Raw genomic sequence first — 24,551 nt, forward strand, 5'->3', positions numbered from 1 at the left:
TTAATACACCTGAAAACAACATGACCTTTAATACACCTGAAGACAACATGACCTTTAATACACCTGAAGACAACATGACCTTTAATACACCTGAAGACAACAACAACATGACCTTTAATACACCTGAAGACAACAACATGACCTTTAATACACCTGAAGACACCAACAACATGACCTTTAATACACCTGAAGACAACAACATGACCTTTAATACACCTGAAGACAACAACAACATGACCTTTAATACACCTGAAGACACCAACAACATGACCTTTAATACACCTGAAGACAACATGACCTTTAATACACCTGAAGACAACAACATGACCTTTAATACACCTGAATACACCTGAAGACAACAACATGACCTTTAATACACCTGAAGACAACAACAACATGACCTTTAATACACCTGAAGACAACAACAACATGACCTTTAATACACCTGAAGACAACATGACCTTTAATACACCTGAAGACAACAACAACATGACCTTTAAACACCTGAAGACAACAACATGACCTTTAATACACCTGAAGACACCAACAACATGACCTTTAATACACCTGAAGACAACATGACCTTTAATACACCTGAAGACAACAACATGACCTTTCATACACCTGAATACACCTGAAGACAACAACATGACCTTTAATACACCTGAAAACAACAACAACATGACCTTTAATACACCTGAAAACAACATGACCTTTAATACACCTGAAGACAACATGACCTTTAATACACCTGAAGACAACATGACCTTTAATACACCTGAAGACAACAACAACATGACCTTTAATATACCTGAAGACAACAACAACATGACCTTTAATACACCTGAAGACAACATGACCTTTAATACACCTGAAGACAACAGCATGACCTTTAATACACCTGAAGACAACAACATGACCTTTAATACACCTGAAGACAACAACATGACCTTTAATACACCTGAAGACAACATGACCTTTAATACACCTGAAGACAACAACATGACCTTTAATACACCTGAAGACAACATGACCTTTAATACACCTGAAGACATCAACAACATGACCTTTAATATACCTGAAGACAACAACAACATGACCTTTAATACACCTGAAGACAACAACATGACCTTTAATACACCTGAAGACAGCAACATGACCTTTAATACACCTGAAGACAACATGACCTTTAATACACCTGAAGACAACAACAACATGACCTTTAATACACCTGAAGACAACAACATGACCTTTAATACACCTGAAGACAACAACATGACCTTTAATACACCTGAAGACAACAACATGACCTTTAATACACCTGAAGACAACATGACCTTTAATACACCTGAAGACAACAACAACATGACCTTTAATACACCTGAAGACAACAACAACATGACCTTTAATATACCTGAAGACAACATGACCTTTAATACACCTGAAGACAACATGACCTTTAATACACCTGAAGACAGCAACATGACCTTTAATACACCTGAAGACAACATGACCTTTAATACACCTGAAGACAACAACAACATGACCTTTAATACACCTGAAGACAGCAACATGACCTTTAATACACCTGAAGACAACATGACCTTTAATACACCTGAAGACAACAACAACATGACCTTTAATACACCTGAAGACAACAACATGACCTTTAATACACCTGAAGACAACAACATGACCTTTAATACACCTGAAGACAACAACATGACCTTTAATACACCTGAAGACAACATGACCTTTAATACACCTGAAGACAACAACAACATGACCTTTAATACACCTGAAGACAACAACAACATGACCTTTAATATACCTGAAGACAACATGACCTTTAATACACCTGAAGACAACATGACCTTTAATACACCTGAAGACAGCAACATGACCTTTAATACACCTGAAGACAACATGACCTTTAATACACCTGAAGACAACAACAACATGACCTTTAATACACCTGAAGACAGCAACATGACCTTTAATACACCTGAAGACAACATGACCTTTAATACACCTGAAGACAACAACAACATGACCTTTAATACACCTGAAGACAACAACATGACCTTTAATACACCTGAAGACAACAACAACATGACCTTTAATACACCTGAAGACAACAACATGACCTTTAATACACCTGAAGACAACAACATGACCTTTAATACACCTGAAGACAACATGACCTTTAATACACCTGAAGACAACAACAACATGACCTTTAATACACCTGAAGACAACAACAACATGACCTTTAATACACCTGAAGGCAACATGACCTTTAATACACCTGAAGACAACAACATGACCTTTAATACACCTGAAGACAACAACATGACCTTTAATATACCTGAAGACAACAACATGACCTTTAATACACCTGAAGACAACAACAACATGACCTTTAATACACCTGAAGACAACAACATGACCTTTAATACACCTGAAGACAACATGACCTTTAATACACCTGAAAACAACAACAACATGACCTTTAATACACCTGAAAACAACATGACCTTTAATACACCTGAAGACAACATGACCTTTAATACACCTGAAGACAACATGACCTTTAATACACCTGAAGACAACAACAACATGACCTTTAATACACCTGAAGACAACAACATGACCTTTAATACACCTGAAGACACCAACAACATGACCTTTAATACACCTGAAGACAACATGACCTTTAATACACCTGAAGACAACAACATGACCTTTAATACACCTGAAGACAACAACAACATGACCTTTAATACACCTGAAGACAACATGACCTTTAATACACCTGAAGACATCAACAACATGACCTTTAATACACCTGAAGACAACAACATGACCTTTAATACACCTGAAGACAGCAACATGACCTTTAATACACCTGAAGACAACATGACCTTTAATACACCTGAAGACAACAACAACATGACCTTTAATACACCTGAAGACAACATGACCTTTAATACACCTGAAGACAACATGACCTTTAATACACCTGAAGACAACAACAACATGACCTTTAATACACCTGAAGACAACATGACCTTTAATACACCTGAAGACAACATGACCTTTAATACACCTGAAGACAACAACATGACCTTTAATACACCTGAAGACAACAACAACATGACCTTTAATACACCTGAAGACAACAACATGACCTTTAATACACCTGAAGACAACAACATGACCTTTAATACACCTGAAGACAACATGACCTTTAATACACCTGAAGACAACAACAACATGACCTTTAATACACCTGAAGACAACAACAACATGACCTTTAATACACCTGAAGGCAACATGACCTTTAATACACCTGAAGACAACAACATGACCTTTAATACACCTGAAGACAACAACAACATGACCTTTAATATACCTGAAGACAACAACATGACCTTTAATACACCTGAAGACAACAACAACATGACCTTTAATACACCTGAAGACAACAACATGACCTTTAATACACCTGAAGACAACATGACCTTTAATACACCTGAAAACAACAATAACATGACCTTTAATACACCTGAAAACAACATGACCTTTAATACACCTGAAGACAACATGACCTTTAATACACCTGAAGACAACATGACCTTTAATACACCTGAAGACAACAACAACATGACCTTTAATACACCTGAAGACAACAACATGACCTTTAATACACCTGAAGACACCAACAACATGACCTTTAATACACCTGAAGACAACATGACCTTTAATACACCTGAAGACAACAACATGACCTTTAATACACCTGAAGACAACAACAACATGACCTTTAATACACCTGAAGACAACATGACCTTTAATACACCTGAAGACAACAACATGACCTTTAATACACCTGAAGACAACAACATGACCTTTAATACACCTGAAGACAACATGACCTTTAATACACCTGAAGACAACAACATGACCTTTAATACACCTGAAGACAACATGACCTTTAATACACCTGAAGACATCAACAACATGACCTTTAATATACCTGAAGACAACAACAACATGACCTTTAATACACCTGAAGACAACAACATGACCTTTAATACACCTGAAGACAGCAACATGACCTTTAATACACCTGAAGACAACATGACCTTTAATACACCTGAAGACAACAACAACATGACCTTTAATACACCTGAAGACAACATGACCTTTAATACACCTGAAGACCACAACATGACCTTTAATACACCTGAAGACAACAACATGACCTTTAATACACCTGAAGACAACAACAACATGACCTTTAATACACCTGAAGACAACAACATGACCTTTAATACACCTGAAGACAACATGACCTTTAATACACCTGAAGACAACAACATGACCTTTAATACACCTGAAGACAACAACATGACCTTTAATACACCTGAAGACAACAACAACATGACCTTTAATACACCTGAAGACAACAACATGACCTTTAATACACCTGAAGACAACATGACCTTTAATACACCTGAAGACAACAACATGACCTTTAATACACCTGAAGACAACATGACCTTTAATACACCTGAAGACAACAACAACATGACCTTTAATACACCTGAAGACAACATGACCTTTAATACACCTGAAGACCACAACATGACCTTTAATACACCTGAAGACAACAACATGACCTTTAATACACCTGAAGACAACAACAACATGACCTTTAATACACCTGAAGACAACAACATGACCTTTAATACACCTGAAGACAACATGACCTTTAATACACCTGAAGACAACAACAACATGACCTTTAATACACCTGAAGACAACAACAACATGACCTTTAATATACCTGAAGACAACATGACCTTTAATACACCTGAAGACAACATGACCTTTAATACACCTGAAGACAACAACAACATGACCTTTAATACACCTGAAGACAACAACAACATGACCTTTAATACACCTGAAGACAACATGACCTTTAATACACCTGAAGACAACAACATGACCTTTAATACACCTGAAGACAACAACAACATGACCTTTAATACACCTGAAGACAACAACATGACCTTTAATACACCTGAAGACAACAACATGACCTTTAATACACCTGAAGACAACATGACCTTTAATACACCTGAAGACAACAACAACATGACCTTTAATACACCTGAAGACAACAACAACATGACCTTTAATACACCTGAAGACAACATGACCTTTAATACACCTGAAGACAACAACATGACCTTTAATACACCTGAAGACAACAACAACATGACCTTTAATATACCTGAAGACAACAACATGACCTTTAATACACCTGAAGACAACAACAACATGACCTTTAATACACCTGAAGACAACAACATGACCTTTAATACACCTGAAGACAACATGACCTTTAATACACCTGAAAACAACAACAACATGACCTTTAATACACCTGAAAACAACATGACCTTTAATACACCTGAAGACAACATGACCTTTAATACACCTGAAGACAACATGACCTTTAATACACCTGAAGACAACAACAACATGACCTTTAATACACCTGAAGACAACAACATGACCTTTAATACACCTGAAGACACCAACAACATGACCTTTAATACACCTGAAGACAACAACATGACCTTTAATACACCTGAAGACAACAACAACATGACCTTTAATACACCTGAAGACACCAACAACATGACCTTTAATACACCTGAAGACAACATGACCTTTAATACACCTGAAGACAACAACATGACCTTTAATACACCTGAATACACCTGAAGACAACAACATGACCTTTAATACACCTGAAGACAACAACAACATGACCTTTAATACACCTGAAGACAACAACAACATGACCTTTAATACACCTGAAGACAACATGACCTTTAATACACCTGAAGACAACAACAACATGACCTTTAAACACCTGAAGACAACAACATGACCTTTAATACACCTGAAGACACCAACAACATGACCTTTAATACACCTGAAGACAACATGACCTTTAATACACCTGAAGACAACAACATGACCTTTCATACACCTGAATACACCTGAAGACAACAACATGACCTTTAATACACCTGAAAACAACAACAACATGACCTTTAATACACCTGAAAACAACATGACCTTTAATACACCTGAAGACAACATGACCTTTAATACACCTGAAGACAACATGACCTTTAATACACCTGAAGACAACAACAACATGACCTTTAATACACCTGAAGACAACATGACCTTTAATACACCTGAAGACAACAGCATGACCTTTAATACACCTGAAGACAACAACATGACCTTTAATACACCTGAAGACAACAACATGACCTTTAATACACCTGAAGACAACATGACCTTTAATACACCTGAAGACAACAACATGACCTTTAATACACCTGAAGACAACATGACCTTTAATACACCTGAAGACATCAACAACATGACCTTTAATATACCTGAAGACAACAACAACATGACCTTTAATACACCTGAAGACAACAACATGACCTTTAATACACCTGAAGACAGCAACATGACCTTTAATACACCTGAAGACAACATGACCTTTAATACACCTGAAGACAACAACAACATGACCTTTAATACACCTGAAGACAACAACATGACCTTTAATACACCTGAAGACAACAACATGACCTTTAATACACCTGAAGACAACAACATGACCTTTAATACACCTGAAGACAACATGACCTTTAATACACCTGAAGACAACAACAACATGACCTTTAATACACCTGAAGACAACAACAACATGACCTTTAATATACCTGAAGACAACATGACCTTTAATACACCTGAAGACAACATGACCTTTAATACACCTGAAGACAGCAACATGACCTTTAATACACCTGAAGACAACATGACCTTTAATACACCTGAAGACAACAACAACATGACCTTTAATACACCTGAAGACAGCAACATGACCTTTAATACACCTGAAGACAACATGACCTTTAATACACCTGAAGACAACAACAACATGACCTTTAATACACCTGAAGACAACAACATGACCTTTAATACACCTGAAGACAACAACATGACCTTTAATACACCTGAAGACAACAACATGACCTTTAATACACCTGAAGACAACATGACCTTTAATACACCTGAAGACAACAACAACATGACCTTTAATACACCTGAAGACAACAACAACATGACCTTTAATATACCTGAAGACAACATGACCTTTAATACACCTGAAGACAACATGACCTTTAATACACCTGAAGACAACAACAACATGACCTTTAATACACCTGAAGACAACAACAACATGACCTTTAATACACCTGAAGACAACATGACCTTTAATACACCTGAAGACAACAACATGACCTTTAATACACCTGAAGACAACAACAACGTGACCTTTAATACACCTGAAGACAACAACATGACCTTTAATACACCTGAAGACAACAACATGACCTTTAATACATCTGAAGACAACAACATGACCTTTAATACACCTGAAGACAACATGACCTTTAATACACCTGAAGACAACAACAACATGACCTTTAATACACCTGAAGACAACAACAACATGACCTTTAATACACCTGAAGACAACATGACCTTTAATACACCTGAAGACAACAACATGACCTTTAATACACCTGAAGACAACAACATGACCTTTAATATACCTGAAGACAACAACATGACCTTTAATACACCTGAAGACAACAACATGACCTTTAATACACCTGAAGACAACAACAACATGACCTTTAATATACCTGAAGACAACAACATGACCTTTAATACACCTGAAGACAACAACAACGTGACCTTTAATACACCTGAAGACAACAACATGACCTTTAATACACCTGAAGACAACAACAACATGACCTTTAATACACCTGAAGACAACAACATGACCTTTAATACACCTGAAGACAACAACATGACCTTTAATACACCTGAAGACAACATGACCTTTAATGTTGTTGTCTTCAGGTGTATTAAAGGTCATGTTGTTGTCTTCAGGTGTATTAAAGGTCATGTTGTCTTCAGGTGTATTAAAGGTCATGTTGTTGTCTTCAGGTGTATTAAAGGTCATGTTGTTGTCTTCAGGTGTATTAAAGGTCATGTTGTTGTCTTCAGGTGTATTAAAGGTCATGTTGTTGTCTTCAGGTGTATTAAAGGTCATGTTGTTGTCTTCAGGTGTATTAAAGGTCATGTTGTCTTCAGGTGTACTAAAGGGTGTGTTCATGTGGTTTGTGTTCTTCAGGTGTATTTTTCCAGAACATTTGTATTTTTGTGGACTGAAGGAAACAGCTGTTGTTCATTGCTCTTTGTTTCTGGTTTCTAAGAGAAATGCCGATCACTCAGTGTCTCTTTTATGGCGTCCTGCTGGCTCAGGCTGTTTGCACAAAAGGCTTCAGCCGCTCAGGTGCTATAAAGAGCAGCAGCTGCAGCACAGGTAACACACAACACCAGCAACTAGCAACCAGACGGGCAACCAGAGAGGCAACATGTCATCCAGCAGCATGAACATGATGGGCAGGGTGAGAGCAACAAACAATCCCGCTTCAGATTTTTTTTGTATACGATGAAGATATTAACAGGAAACATATCTAAGATAAACACAGATTATTTCTAATGTTAAAGTTTGTTTTATGTTTAAATCAATGCAGGAGCCTCATTGGCCAGCACTGCTGTCAATCATGGTGTAATACTCCTTTTTTATCATCTAATAATTAAAACGAGGAGGAGGCGGCCCTTATGACCTCTACTGCAGCCAGTCAGCAGGGCGAGTTCGATATGTTTGTGCTTTTTTGTGGGAGCTGTCATGTCGTCCAACTTTTTAGACACACTGTGGTACGTTTAAAACTCTCAGTGATTGGACAATTTCTTTTCTTCCTTCAGGTCGTCTTCTACGAGGACAAGAACTTCCAGGGACGTTCCTATGAGTGCAGCAGTGACTGTGCCGACATGTCATCCTACCTGAGCAGGTGTCACTCCTGCAGGGTGGAGCGCGGCTGCTTCATGGTCTACGACCGCACCAACTTCATGGGTAACCAGTACTTCCTGAGGAGGGGCGAGTACGCCGACAACATGAGCATGATGGGAATGAGCGACTGCATCCGCTCCTGCCGCATGATCCCCATGGTAACCACACAGCCAATCAGATTAATTCACCTCAAATACATTCAGACATCTCCATAGTAACCACACAACCAACCAGGTTCAGTCACCTTCACCACATACAGACATCTCCATGGTAACCACACAACCAATCAGGTTCAGTCACCTTCACCACATACAGACATCTCCATGGTAACCACACAACCAACCAGGTTCAGTCACCTTCACCACATACAGACGTCTCCATGGTAACCACACAACCAACCAGGTTCAGTCACCTTCACCACATACAGACATCTCCATGGTAACCACACAACCAATCAGGTTCAGTCACCTTCACCACATACAGACGTCTCCATGGTAACCACACAACCAATCAGGTTCAGTCACCTTCACCACATACAGACGTCTCCATGGTAACCACACAACCAATCAGGTTCAGTCACCTTCACCACATACAGACGTCTCCATGGTAACCACACAACCAATCAGGTTCAGTCACCTTCACCACATACAGACGTCTCCATGGTAACCACACAACCAATCAGGTTCAGTCACCTTCACCACAAACAGACGTCTCCATGGTAACCACACAACCAATCAGGTTCAGTCACCTTCACCACAAACAGACGTCTCCATGGTAACCACACAACCAATCAGGTTCAGTCACCTTCACCACATACAGACGTCTCCATGGTAACCACACAACCAATCAGGTTCAGTCACCTTCACCACATACAGACGTCTCCATGGTAACCACACAACCAATCAGGTTCAGTTACCTTCACCACATACAGACGTCTCCATGGTAACCACACAACCAATCAGGTTCAGTTACCTTCACCACATACAGACAACTCCATGGTAGGGTTCCAGAAAGAGCTGTCTTATTGTTGATAATTGGTTATACTGTGTCATGTTAGCGATTAGCTATCTCTGATGGTTAATTAGTTCTCTCTGATGGTTGATTAGCTCTCTCTGATGGTTGATTAGCTCTCTCTGATGGTTGATTAGCTCTCTCTGATGGTTGATTAGCTCTCTCTGATGGTTGATTATCTCTCTCTGATGGTTGATTAGCTCTCTCTGATGGTTGATTAGCTCTCTCTGATGGTTGATTAGCTCTCTCTGATGGTTGATTAGCTCTCTCTGATGGTTGATTAGCTCTCTCTGATGGTTGATTAGCTATCTCTGATGGTTGATTAGCTCTCTCTGATGGTTGATTAGCTATCTCTGATGGTTGATTATCTCTCTCTGATGGTTGATTAGCTATCTCTGATGGTTGATTAGCTCTCTCTGATGGTTGATTAGCTCTCTCTGATGGTTGATTAGCTCTCTCTGATGGTTGATTAGCTATCTCTGATGGTTGATTAGCTCTCTCTGATGGTTGATTAGCTATCTCTGATGGTTGATTAGCTATCTCTGATGGTTGATTAGCTATCTCTGATGGTTGATTAGCTATCTCTGATGGTTGATTAGCTATCTCTGATGGTTGATTAGCTCTCTCTGATGGTTGATTAGCTATCTCTGATGGTTGATTAGCTCTCTCTGATGGTTGATTAGCTCTCTCTGATGGTTGATTAGCTCTCTCTGATGGTTGATTAGCTCTCTCTGATGGTTGGTTTTGGTTGACATCGCAGCACCGGGGCTCATACAGGATGAAGATCTACGAGAGGGAGAACTTCGGAGGTCAGTCGCACGAGCTGATGGACGACTGTGACAACGTGATGGAGCGTTTCAGGATGTCCAATTGCATGTCTTGTCACGTGATGGACGGTCACTGGCTGATGTACGAGCAGCCGAACTACAGAGGCCGCATGATGTACATGAGGCCCGGAGAGTACAGGAACTTCATGAACCTGGGCAACATGAGGGTCATGAGCATGAAACGTATCATGGACTCCAGTTATTGATGTCTCCATTAAAACTATCAATGTAAACCAATAAAGTCTGAAGCATTTACTTTCTGCATTCTTTGATGTGTATAGTCCGAGTGAATGCAGAGAAAAGGTCAATGACCTCAATAAGTTTGACCATTAAAGGTGACGCCAACTATAGGAGCCCCTCCCCCCCTCATCAGAGAGGTCTGTAGCTGCCTCGTTGTTTGATATCACATTCTCCCCTGTTATATTCAAACAGGACTTCACACACGCGTGTTCATGTGTAGAAGTACACACAGGTGTGTTCATGTGTAGAGGTACACACAGGTGTGTTCATGTGTAGAGGTACACACAGGTGTGTTCATGTGTAGAGGTACACACAGGTGTGTTCATGTGTAGAGGTACACACAGGTGTGTTCATGTGTAGAGGTACACACAGGTGTGTTCATGTGTAGAGGTACACACAGGTGTGTTCATGTGTAGAGGTGGTACACACAGGTGTGTTCATGTGTAGAGGTACACACAGGTGTGTTCATGTCCCCAGATGTCCGGGGGGATTAGGGGGTACTGTTCCTTCACTGTTTCTGGTTCATACATGTGATAAAAAGTTCATACAACAGGAAGTGAACAGAATGTTTTTTATTTATTATTATTTTATTGTTATTCTGAAAATGAAGAAATATAGGGTTAGGATTAGACAATAACAGTAATAATATGAAAATATAAAAGTATAAAAAATAGAACAAGTGCTTTGATCTGAAGAACTTGTGTTTCGAAGAAGGGAGCAGCGCCCCCTTGTGTTCAGTTTCAGGTTGAACGACCTCTAACCCTGAGCTGTGAGGCGATGTATCCTCAGGTGGGGAACGTTATAGAACAGCTGTGACAAAAAAAAGGTCTCCCTACTTTTCCCCTCTGAATTACAAGTTATCAAGTGATTATAAAGTTAACCTGCTATTTTTTTATTTAAGCAGGAAGAGAGAAAAAATACTGACTAGAGCAGCAAAGCAGAGAAATCTGCTGCTCGAGTCAGTATGTTAGTTTGAATGTACTATATTTATTTATTTGTATGTAAATTTCTCTGCTCGCAAGATGAATTAAGGATTATTTTATCTTAAAATAAAACACTTAACATATAACATTAAAACAACCTGTATTTTCTGGATCTGAAACAGGAGAGAAAGTCTGATTTATTGAAGAAAACCTGCTCCTGACCAGGTGAGGTTAAAACTCAGTTGCCATAGTAACTGACTCTGAGCTTCAGTTACCATAGTAACTGACTCTGAGCTTTAGTTACCATAGTAACTGACTCTGAGCTTCAGTTACCATAGTAACTGACTCTGAGCTTCAGTTACCATAGTAACTGACTCTGGCTTAAGTGCCATTTCATTCTAAACAGAAAATTCTGTTTTTGGGATTTCAGGCTTGTCGACTCATAATTTGCACTGGACCTTCTTTCTGAAACGAGCCTCTGAGTTCAGACGCTAACATGCTAACACACATAAGCACACTATACGATGAAGTCAACAGAGTGGTCAGTGATTTGGAATAATCTGGACTTTCCACTACTTGAGACACAGTTTAAAAGTATCGAAATGTTAAGATTAATACTCTTTTCATACTACAAGATATGTTAGTCGTGTTAGTTCTGCATCATTGTAAGCCATGGTGTCCCCACTCACGCTAGCGTCTTCATTTTAGCATTAAGCTCTGCTAGCATAACAGGCTAATAGAGAGCAGTGTGAGTTGGTTAACAACCAGCTGATTATGAAATATTGATTAACAGTGATACATTTAGGGTAATTATGTATATATGCTTTATGAATCATGAATGTGATGTGTTCTTGACTCATTCAGGTTCTTATTTATCAGGGTGGGAGGAGTCTTAAACACCTGAACCTCTGTTAGCATCGCCCACAGACTCAGCCACCTCTTCTGCATCCTCATGCGGGCTCACCATCGCCACCTCCTCTTCTAGTTTGCCCTGCAGAGCGCTGCTGATTGGTTCACTTGACACCTGCAGGTAAAGGAACACCAGTCAGACGTGCTTTCATTATCCTGCCAGTAAAAGCTACAGCATGGTAACCTCTGCATTATCATTTATCTATTTTAGCTCATTATCACCTCGTCCTTGCCACAGAAAAGTTAGTTTACGAGTTTAATATGGAGCGAGTCTGCTTTTCTCTTCTACATTAGACAGGTGAGTATAGAGAGCAGCCGTCTGCATAGAGAGAGAATCAGCAGGTCAATATTATAAAACATTACAGACCTGTAAGAATTAAAACCTTTAAAACATGTAATGTCAGTCCATAACCAACTTCAGTTAATACATGATAAGAACACAATACAACAAAATATAATAGTATGGAATAAAACAGAATAGAAAAATGTCAAACCTCGGAGGAATTTGCCTTAAATTTGTCCTTCAGACGGTCCTTAAGAGTGTCCACATTGGCTGAATCACCAAAAACCTGCACAAGGGTTATTGTTATTATTATTTACTGTCATTATTGTTATTATCATTATTATTGATCAGGTGACATTACCTGTGCACTCAGGGCTGACAGGACGTCCATACAATGCATTTTGTCTCCAGGCAGCAGAGGAAGATTTATGTGGGTAAGTTTGATGGAGTTTGGTTTTGAAATCTTCAGAGAACCCTGCAGAGCACTGCAGAACTCTGACAGCTCACTGTGCAAGACAGAACATTTCTTAGAGAATACTGATGAACACATTAGAGTCTGTGAGAGAACACTAAAGAACACATAAGTCTGTTAGAGAACACCAAAGAACACATAAGTCTGTTAGAGAACACTAAAGAACACATTAGTGTCTGTTAGAGAACACTAAAGAACACATTAGTCTGTGAGAGAACACTAAAGAACACATAAGTCTGTTAGAGAACACCAAAGAACACATTACTGTCTGTGAGAGAACCCTAGAGAACACATAAGTCTGTTAAAGAACATGAGGACACATTAGAGTCTGTTAGAGAACACTATAGAACACATAAGTCTGTTAGAGAACACTAAAGAACACATAAGTCTGTTAGAGAACACTAAAGAACACATTAGTGTCTGTGAGAGAACCCTAGAGAACACATAAGTCTGTTAAAGAACATGAAGACACATTAGAGTCTGTTAGAGAACACTAAAGAACACATTAGTGTCTGTTTGAGAACACTATAGAACACATAAGTCTGTTAGAGAACACTAAAGAACACATTAGAGTCTGTTAGAGAACCCTAGAGAACACATAAGTCTGTTAGAGAACACTAAAGAACACATTAGTGTCTGTTAGAGAACCCTAGAGAACACATAAGTCAGTTAGAGAACACTAAAGAACACATAAGTATATTAGAGAACACTAGAGGAACACATTAGAATCTGTTAGAGAACACTACAGAACACTAGAGAACACATTGGGTCTGTTAGAGAACACTCGAGAACACATTAGAGTTGGTTAGAGAACACTAGAGAACAAATAAGTCAGTTAGAGAACACTAAAGAACACATAAGTATATTAGAGAACAGTAAAGAACACATAAGTCTGTTAGAGAACACTAAAGAACACATAAGTCTGTTAGAGAACACTAAAGAACACATAAGTATATTAGAGAACACCAAAGAACACATAAGTCTGTTAGAGAACACTAAAGAACACATAAGTATATTAGAGAACACTAAAGAACACATAAGTCTGTTAGAGAACACTAAAGAACACATAAGTATATTAGAGAACAGTAAAGAACACATAAGTCTGTTAGAAAACACTAAAGAACACATAAGTATATTAGAGAACCCTAAAGAACACATAAGTCTGTTAGAGAACACTAAAGAACACATAAGTATATTAGAGAACACTAGAGAACACATTAGAGTTGGTTAGAGAACACTCGAGAACACATTAGATACTGCTAGAGAACACTAGAGAACACACTAGAGTTGGTTAGAGAACACTAGAGAACACATTAGATACTGCTAGAGAACACTAGAGAACACATTAGAGTTGGTTAGAGAACACTAGAGAACACATTAGAGTTGGTTAGAGAACACTCGAGAACACATTAGATACTGCTAGAGAACACTAGAGAACACATTAGAGTTGGCTAGAGAACACTAGAACAGGATCACTGTGAGGTTTGGGCACTCACCTGTTCCATATGCACTGCGTGGCGTGGGGGTCAAATTTCATCCAGGTGTTATAAAACATCTGCAGGCGTTGGTCAATCAGGGACTCTGTACCCTCTAGACTGAAGGTTTCCATGACGACGGTGATGTACAGGTAAACCAGCAGCAGGGAGGTTAGGGTGATAAAAGTGGTGAAGAAGATGACACCCTTCATGGGGTTTACACAGTTTCCGATGCCCATCAGTCCCGGGTTCTCCATGATAGGATCGCAGTCAGGAGGCCTTTTCATGATGGGCAACAGGAAACCGTACCATCCGGAGGTCGGGGATGTCATCATCATGCACATCATGCTGCTCCAGAACGTCTCAAAGTTCCACATGTCATCAATCGCAGCCCCTCTCGTCACATAGGCAAAGTTAAACATGCCAAAGGTGGAGAAGCTGAATGTGATGACGAAGAGGAGGAGGCTGATGTTGAAGAGGGCAGGAAGTGACATCATGAAGTTTGAAAGCAGCTTCCGGATCCTGTTGCTTAAGCCAACAACCGCACGAATTATACGAGCCAATCGCAACATTGCAAACCAGAAGGGATGGATGAAATACTTTTCCAAGATATCAAGGAAAAAGAGGCCTGAGGAGACAAAGGGGATGAACCACAGCGTGCCATCATCAGACAAGGTGAGGATGATTATAGTTTAAGCTCACCTATCAGGAGATACAGAAGCACTACAAAGTCCAGGATGTTCCAGCCTGAGGTGAAGTAGTGTTGTCGGAGAGGGATGATCTTCAAGATGAATTCGATGAGGAAGATGATGATTAAGACGAAGTGCAACCAGTTCAGGATTTCATCCATCTGCATGCTCTGATCTGGGGTCTCCACCATCAGGACCACCATATTCAGAAAGACCACCACCACCATGAAGAACTCAAACCACTGGCTGGTCACCAGGTCGAAGAGCCGAGCCAGGCACGGGTTCTGAGCAGATTCACAGACAGGAATCAGAGGTCAGAGAACACAGGTGTCTGTGATCTGTTAAATGTTCTGGGTTACTCGTCTCTGTGTACCTGAGTCATTTCATCGAGTCTGTTAGTCAGAGAGTACGTCATCACTGTCTTATATTAACTAAACTCACCTGAGGACGGGGAGCTGGTTTCTGCGGCTTCCTTAAGAGACGACTTCTCAAAGCTTTACATTTTTCGATCTGATCCTCTGTTGCAAAACAATGTTTCCCTTCAGAGAAAAGACAAACAACAGAAGATAAGACAGAAGGAAAATGTCTCTAAGCGTCTCTCAGCCTGTCTGTCTCCCATCCTGTCTCACCTGTCCTGTCTGGCTGCAGGCTGTCGATGATGATTCTGATGAGGAAGATGAAGGTGAAGAAATTGCTGATCATGAAGAATAGGAAGTACAAGTACATGTGTGGGCGGTACTCATACTCCGGCTGAGACTCCACCTACAAACATACAGTCAGTACAGTACCAGTATAAGGTCCTTTACCAGTAAACATAATGATGAGCATGTTTACCTGCTTTAGTAAACATAATGATCTTTGTAATGTTAACAGACAAACAGTCATGATTCATATCCTGGCAGGGCCTTCTTTTCCTTTTATGTGCTGTCTGTGTCCCTGTCTGTGAACCTCATGTTTCTTTCCCCTGTTCGTCTCTGGGTGTGGCAGTGGGCGTGGCTACCTGTATGCAGGCTGCACCAGGTGTTTCTCATCTCATCGACCCTGGCTCTATTTGACGCCTCTTCCTCAGCGGCAGATCGTTCTGTCACACCAGTGTGGTAACTTTGGATCGTGGCCATCGTGTTTAATAGCTTGGTAAAGTCGGTTTGTTTGGTGTTAACTTCTTGTGTACTCGTCTAATTTAGATCGTCACTTTATATCCACTCGCTTGCTCCACCGTCTGCTCCACCGTCTGCTCCACCGTCTGCTCACCCGCCTGCTTCAGCTACTCTGGAAACTCGAAGGAACAACACGTTGGGATTTTGGGACTCGGACCGAGCACAACTCTTCCACCTCACTATCACTGCGTTATCTCTGACTTTAATTTAAGACACCTGATTGCCACTTGTATGCGAGTCTTTGCTTTTGGGTGTTATCTGTAGAGATTGTAGCACAAACAGTAAGTTCCTCTACCTGCAGTTTAGAAAGAGATAAGACCTGTTATGTTTACATTAATAAAGACTGATTGATTGATCTTAATAGCCGATCATACGGGTAAAAAAAATACACCTATAGGGTGCGCCTAGCATAACGCGCTGCAACGTTAAAGCCCACAGCTCGAGTATTGGCGAAACCCGCCCTTCTCTTCTGATTGGCTAGTAACGTTTGTTAGGTTGAGAACGAGAGCTGTGTTACTCACAGAACATTGGTTGGTGAACTCTACTGAACTTTATAGCACATTCACAATAGAATCCCATGTGAATTTTTATTTTATGTTTTTCACGGCCTCACGCCGGAGATCTGGCATGGTGCCAGACTACTTTAAGCCTCGTGGTCATTTCTCAGTCTGAGAAACGAAAGGTATGGTGTGTGAGCATGTAAACAGGCTGAAATGTGTGTGAGAGCTTTGGCGAGTATTCTGACCTGTTTGGAGTCCACAGCTCCGTACATGACATCAAACCCGTCTGTTGACATCGCCTGTCAGAAAATCAACAAGAAACATCCTCAGGCTGCGTCATTGTTAGCTTCACTGTTAGCTACACTGTTAGCTGCCCTGCTAGCTTCACTGTTAGCTACACTGTTAGTTTCACTGATAGCTGCCCTGTTAGCTACACTGTTAGCTTTACTGTTAGCTTCACTGTTAGCTTCACTGTTAGCTTTACTGTTAGCTACACTGTTAGCTGCCCTGTTAGCTTCACTGTTAGCTACACTGTTAGCTTCACTGTTAGCTTTACTGTTAGTTTCATTGTTAGCTACACTGTTAGCTTCACTGTTAGCTTTACTGTTAGCTGCCTTGTTAGCTTCACTGTTAGCTACACTGTTAGCTGCCCTGTTAGCTTCACTGTTAGCTGCCCTGTTAGCTTCACTCTTATAATGTGTTGTAATTATGTTGATTTATCTATTTTATTTATCAGTTCATTTGTCAGGGACAATACATTCAGACATTGGTTCATCTTGTCCCATCAAGTCCAGCTCAGTTTATCAGATGTTCATCATGATCCGGGTCTGCTGAAGATTTCTGCCTGTTAAAGGGAAGTTTGTTCTTCTATGACGGATTCAGCTGAGCTCTTTAATATATCCATCAGTAAGGTCCTTTACCTGCTTTATGTAAACAATGAGCATGTTTACCTGCTTTATGTAAACAATGAGCATGTTTACCTGCTTTATGTAAACAATGAACATGTTTACCTGCTTTATGTAAACAATGAGCATGTTTACCTGCTTTATGTAAACAATGAGCATGTTTACCTGCTTTATGTAAACAATGAACATGTTTACCTGCTTTATGTAAACAATGAGCATGTTTACCTGCTTTATGTAAACAATGAGCATGTTTACCTGCTTTATGTAAACAATGAGCATGTTTACCTGCTTTATGTAAACAATGAACATGTTTACCTGCTTTATGTAAACAATGAGCATGTTTACCTGCTTTATGTAAACAATGAACATGTTTACCTGCTTTATGTAAACATAACAATGAACATGTTTACCTGCTTTATGTAAACAATGAACATGTTTACCTGCTTTATGTAAACATAACAATGAACATGTTTACCTGCTTTATGTAAACAATGAGCATGTTTACCTGCTTTATGTAAACAATGAGCATGTTTACCTGCTTTATGTAAACAATGAGCATGTTTACCTGCTTTATGTAAACAATGAACATGTTTACCTGCTTTATGTAAACAATGAGCATGTTTACCTGCTTTATGTAAACAATGAACATGTTTACCTGCTTTATGTAAACAATGAGCATGTTTACCTGCTTTATGTAAACATAACAATGAGCATGTTTACCTGCTTTATGTAAACAATGAACATGTTTACCTGCTTTATGTAAACATAACAATGAGCATGTTTACCTGCTTTATGTAAACAATGAACATGTTTACCTGCTTTATGTAAACATAACAATGAGCATGTTTACCTGCTTTATGTAAACAATGAGCATGTTTACCTGCTTTATGTAAACAATGAACATGTTTACCTGCTTTATGTAAACAATGAGCATGTTTACCTGCTTTATGTAAACAATGAACATGTTTACCTGCTTTATGTAAACAATGAGCATGTTTACCTGCTTTATGTAAACAATGAACATGTTTACCTGCTTTATGTAAACAATGAGCATGTTTACCTGCTTTATGTAAACAATGAACATGTTTACCTGCTTTATGTAAACATAACAATGAACATGTTTACCTGCTTTATGTAAACATAACAATGAACATGTTTACCTGCTTTATGTAAACAATGAACATGTTTACCTGCTTTATGTAAACAATGAGCATGTTTACCTGCTTTATGTAAACAATGAACATGTTTACCTGCTTTATGTAAACATAACAATGAGCATGTTTACCTGCTTTATGTAAACAATGAACATGTTTACCTGCTTTATGTAAACATAACAATGAGCATGTTTACCTGCTTTATGTAAACAATGAACATGTTTACCTGCTTTATGTAAACAATGAGCATGTTTACCTGCTTTATGTAAACAATGAACATGTTTACCTGCTTTATGTAAACAATGAACATGTTTACCTGCTTTATGTAAACAATGAGCATGTTTACCTGCTTTATGTAAACAATGAACATGTTTACCTGCTTTATGTAAACAATGAGCATGTTTACCTGCTTTATGTAAACAATGAGCATGTTTACCTGCTTTATGTAAACAATGAACATGTTTACCTGCTTTATGTAAACAATGAGCATGTTTACCTGCTTTATGTAAACAATGAACATGTTTACCTGCTTTATGTAAACATAACAATGAACATGTTTACCTGCTTTATGTAAACAATGAGCATGTTTACCTGCTTTATGTAAACAATGAACATGTTTACCTGCTTTATGTAAACAATGAACATGTTTACCTGCTTTATGTAAACAATGAACATGTTTACCTGCTTTATGTAAACAATGAGCATGTTTACCTGCTTTATGTAAACAATGAACATGTTTACCTGCTTTATGTAAACATAACAATGAACATGTTTACCTGCTTTATGTAAACAATGAGCATGTTTACCTGCTTTATGTAAACAATGAACATGTTTACCTGCTTTATGTAAACAATGAGCATGTTTACCTGCTTTATGTAAACAATGAACATGTTTACCTGCTTTATGTAAACATAACAATGAACATGTTTACCTGCTTTATGTAAACAATGAGCATGTTTACCTGCTTTATGTAAACAATGAGCATGTTTACCTGCTTTATGTAAACAATGAACATGTTTACCTGCTTTATGTAAACATAACAATGAACATGGTCTTGTTACCTGCTCTTTTGTTAATGTTAACAGACAAACAGTAAGGTCCTTTACCTGCTTTTATAAAGTGTCTCCTGATAACACCTGTTATGAATTGACGCTATATAAACAAATTGATTGATAAAATAAAGATTGATTGTTTACACTTCATTCAAATACAACTGATCCAATGTAAATCGGACTTCTATCCATGGCAACTTTGCAGTCCTCGTCCCTGTTTTAGGCTTTTTAGGAAATATCACACACACACACAATACACCACTATAAAACAGACATAAGCAGCAACATAAGATGCATAAAAACAGTAAAGCGCACATAGACATGCAGATTTCTGATAATGACTTTCAGCTGTATGTTCCAAATCTTCAAACCTCATTTCCCAGAATGCTTTGTGGCATTATCATGTACATATTACCTTAGAGAGTGTTCAGACTCACCATGATCATCAGCGACAGGTAACCATTTGGCACACTGTCAAAGTTTAACTTGAGGTCTTTCCAGCGGATGTCAGTGAAGTTTTGATAAATCAGCTCCAGGCACTGCGTCTTGTTGTTCACGTTGTGATGAAGAAAAAATTCTTCTGATGTCTCATTGAAACAGAAGGAGAACTTCCCCGCAAACAGGTTCACACCCAGAATACTGTAGACCAACCACACCAGCAAAAACACCAAAACACCCTTAAGCAGGGAGGGCAGGGTCCGCACCAGAGTCTGAACCACCACCTGGACAGAGACAGAGAGAGACAGGTGTGAGACAGTACAGACAGACAGACAGACAGACAGATAGACAGACAGATAGACAGACAGGTGTGAGACATTACAGACAGACAGATAGAGAGACAGACAGACAGACAGACAGACAGACAGACAGACAGACAGACAGACAGACAGGTGTGAGACAGACAGACAGACAGACAGACAGACAGACAGACAGACAGACAGACAGACAGACAGACAGACAGACAGACAGACAGACAGACAGGTGTGAGACAGACAGACAGACAGACAGACAGACAGACAGACAGACAGGTGTGAGACAGACAGACAGACAGACAGACAGAGGTTGATGCAGTGAAACTTCATTAAAAATATATTCTTTCACATTTTTCTGTATAAACTGAAAGTGTGTGTGTGTGTGTGTGTGTGTGTGTGTGTTTAAAGTGACTGTCTCACCCTCAGGCCCTGGAAGCGGGACAGGGTCCTCAAAGGTATCAGGGCTCGAAGAGACCAGAGGGCGGCTCCCAGTTCAGAGAGTCCCATTAGGCCAGCAGTCAGACATGTTAGAGACACCTGGAAGACAAGACACACCTGCTGATGACATCACGACTCAGGTGTGTGAAGGTGTTATTGTTAGATCCAAACATTTAAAATAACAGTCCGACGTTCAAGCTAAAACCAGGTTCTGATGAACGCTGCAGACCTCATGTTATGTACCGAGCTACATGTTCAACTTCAGGCAGCAGCACTTAACTAGCAGCACTACTTTTAGCAAGCAGCACTTAGCTAGCTACTGTTAGCTAGCAGCACTTAGCTAGCTACTTTTAGCGAGCAGCACTTGGCTAGCTACTGTTAGCTAGCAGCACTTAGCTAGCTACTGTTAGCGAGCAGCCATAATCTCAAAGCCATTTGCTTAGCCTAGCATGAAGATGGGAAACAGCATGAAAAGTTTTACAGGCAATCAGAAACAACCTCCCCTAATGTTTATCATGTGCTGTGATCAATACTTCACCAATAATCACAATCATTAATCATCCTGTGATTGAGTCTCACGTTTAAGATGAGGAAGTCGAGCCAGCACCACGCGTTGGTGAAGTATTTTTGAAGTCCTAAGGCACTCCACTTGAGAAGCATCTCCAGCAGGAAGACGAAAGTGAACACCTGGTCTGCTGTCTCCACCGCCATCTTTAAGAACGGCCTCTGCGGCAGGTGAATGTCCTCGAACACCTGTTCACATACACATGATGTGAGGACCTGAGTGAGGACTGCAGAGCTCAGCGACATGGAGCTATAACTCTAAAGAATAGAATCCATTAACGTAACTGTTTGCAGATGACTCTCCTTTATCTACAACTTTATTTTGAAATTCTGCTAACTTAGTGACTTTATAAAAAGCAATAAGAGACTTTGTTTTGAAAAGCGTTTGCACTCCATCATGTGACCTTTGGGTTAGAGTAAACAGATGACAGTTTTACCAGAGCTGCACTGCTCAGCACGATGATGACGATCATGAACGCCTCAAAGACTCTGTGTCGAACGATGGAGAGGCAGCTCCTCCTGAAGTTAGACCACGCCCTCCCTGCACCCTGGGACTTGTTGAGGTCCAGGAAGGGACAGCATCGGTAACACTCTGAGACACACAAAGACTGAATGTAACTGTTCCTGATTGGCTACCTGTTTGAATGTTCATACAGAGAGACTCGTACTGTCACAGCAGCAGTTCTCAGGTGTGTTTCCTTTATGGTGTTCGTCCTGCTGACCGCCATGATGAGTCAGCACGTCCTCACTCTGAACAAGAGCACAGCATGGTTAGTATGGTTGTTGCTACCACAGTTCATTTGTTTAGCAGGATGAGTAAAGTGTGTGTCCAAACATGAACAGAAGACGTTTACTCTTTTCTCTTCACTCATTTTCACTTTGTCCTCGATCTCAGCAGCGGCGGCGCTCTGGTCTATGGGAACGTCAACAAGCTCGCTGGTTTTCCCGCTGAGGACTTGAATCTCAGACACCGGCTGGTCTGAAGTCACAACATCCAAGGTGAGGTACTCCTTCCTGTTGCTGTCCTTCCTGTCAGCAGCTGAAGTTCAGTTTGACCAGAGAACGTGTTCCAGTCACCAGTTTTATACAGAAGAATGAAAGAACTGAAAACCTTCTAAACAAATAACATACCAATCAAACGTCTTGCATACAGTGTAATCAATTTAACGCTCACTCAGTCAACACTGGTTCAAGTTCTGGTCCCACCTGTGGGATCTGGGTTTTCCCTGCCCAGCAAAGCCCAGAAAGCCTTTTTGATCTGGTCTATGGCGATGTGCACGTTGTTTTTCTCCTTTTGAAGTGGAAGCAGCAAACGGTCACTGCTGAACCAGCTCAGCAATATGGTCAGGAACAGATTCAGGACCTGAGACAGGAAGTCACAAGGTCTGAAAACAGGAAATACTTCAGAATAAAGTTAATGGAGTGCTGCTTTAGGACCTTAATAAAGGAACAAAAAGGATTGACTTGGATCAAATAGGAGAGCGATGTAGAAAGTCATAAAGATGAAGTAACACAGCTTTATAAAAGTACAGTCTTAGGGCCTGATTTACTAAAGGTGTGTGTGTGTATTAAAACATGTGTGTGTGTATTAAAACATGTGTGTGTGTATTAAAACATGTGTGTGTGTATTAAAACGTGTGTGTGTGTATTAAAACATGTGTGTGTGTATTAAAACGTGTGTGTGTGTATTAAAACATGTGTGTGTGTATTAAAACGTGTGTGTGTGTATTAAAACGTGTGTGTGTATTAAAACGTGTGTGTGTGTATTAAAACGTGTGTGTGTATTAAAACGTGTGTGTGTATTAAAACGTGTGTGTGTATTAAAACATGTGTGTGTATTAAAACGTGTGTGTGTGTATTAAAACATGTGTGTGTGTATTAAAACATGTGTGTGTGTATTAAAACATGTGTGCGTGTATTAAAACGCGTGTGTGTGTATTAAAACATGTGTGTGTGTATTAAAACATGTGTGTGTGTATTAAAACCTGTGTGTGTATTAAAACATGTGTGTGTATTAAAACATGTGTGTGTATTAAAACATGTGTGTGTATTAAAACATGTGTGTGTATTAAAACATGTGTGCGTGTATTAAAACCTGTGTGTGTATTAAAACATGTGTGTGTATTAAAACGCGTGTGTGTGTATTAAAACCTGTGTGCG

The 24,551-nt window shown here is 39.5% G+C and overlaps 2 protein-coding genes across 3 annotated transcripts; one reads left to right on the forward strand and one right to left on the reverse strand.

Annotated features, from left to right (window-relative positions):
• Window positions 1–8,491: 8,491 nt before the first annotated feature.
• LOC306825377 (gamma-crystallin M2-like) lies at window positions 8,492–11,120 on the forward strand. Its single transcript, XM_079346083.1, has 3 exons — window positions 8,492–8,594; window positions 8,956–9,198; window positions 10,812–11,120. The coding sequence occupies exons 1-3, from the start codon at window positions 8,562–8,564 to the stop codon at window positions 11,082–11,084; spliced, it is 549 nt and encodes a 182-aa protein (XP_079202209.1). The 5' UTR covers window positions 8,492–8,561; the 3' UTR covers window positions 11,085–11,120.
• Window positions 11,121–11,672: 552 nt separating this feature from the next.
• Window positions 11,673–24,303, reverse strand: LOC306824952 (sodium channel protein type 4 subunit alpha B-like). 2 transcript variants are annotated; one of them, XM_079345379.1, is made up of 15 exons: window positions 23,598–24,303; window positions 23,246–23,430; window positions 23,060–23,141; window positions 22,829–22,983; window positions 22,407–22,580; window positions 21,810–21,926; window positions 21,075–21,359; window positions 17,772–17,825; window positions 16,499–16,631; window positions 16,311–16,408; window positions 15,883–16,153; window positions 15,202–15,808; window positions 13,595–13,739; window positions 13,445–13,519; window positions 11,673–13,068 (listed from the first exon to the last, which is right to left on the reverse strand). In XM_079345379.1, exons 2-15 carry the CDS (start codon window positions 23,261–23,263, stop codon window positions 12,934–12,936), a joined length of 2,349 nt encoding a protein of 782 aa, XP_079201505.1. In that variant the 5' UTR covers window positions 23,264–23,430; window positions 23,598–24,303; the 3' UTR covers window positions 11,673–12,933. The 2 variants fall into 2 exon arrangements, with proteins under 2 accessions (XP_079201505.1, XP_079201506.1); XM_079345380.1 differs by having other exon boundaries at window positions 11,673–13,065; window positions 23,598–24,265.
• Window positions 24,304–24,551: the final 248 nt, after the last annotated feature.

Source organism: Symphodus melops (genome assembly GCF_947650265.1).
Source record: "Symphodus melops genome assembly, chromosome: 6".
Classification (NCBI taxonomy): domain Eukaryota; kingdom Metazoa; phylum Chordata; class Actinopteri; order Labriformes; family Labridae; genus Symphodus; species Symphodus melops.

Coding starts and splice junctions, on each gene's coding strand:
- LOC306825377 (XM_079346083.1), top strand. CDS start 8,562: ATGTCATCCAGCAGCATGAACATGATGGGCAGG. Junction 8,595..8,955: donor GCATGAACATGATGGGCAGG/GTGAGAGCAACA, acceptor TTCTTCCTTCAG/GTCGTCTTCTACGAGGACAA. Junction 9,199..10,811: donor CCTGCCGCATGATCCCCATG/GTAACCACACAG, acceptor TTGACATCGCAG/CACCGGGGCTCATACAGGAT.
- LOC306824952 (XM_079345379.1), bottom strand. Junction 21,360..21,809: donor CCCGCTTCCAGGGCCTGAGG/GTGAGACAGTCA, acceptor GTCTCTGTCCAG/GTGGTGGTTCAGACTCTGGT. Junction 16,409..16,498: donor CCTGCAGCCAGACAGGACAG/GTGAGACAGGAT, acceptor TTTTCTCTGAAG/GGAAACATTGTTTTGCAACA.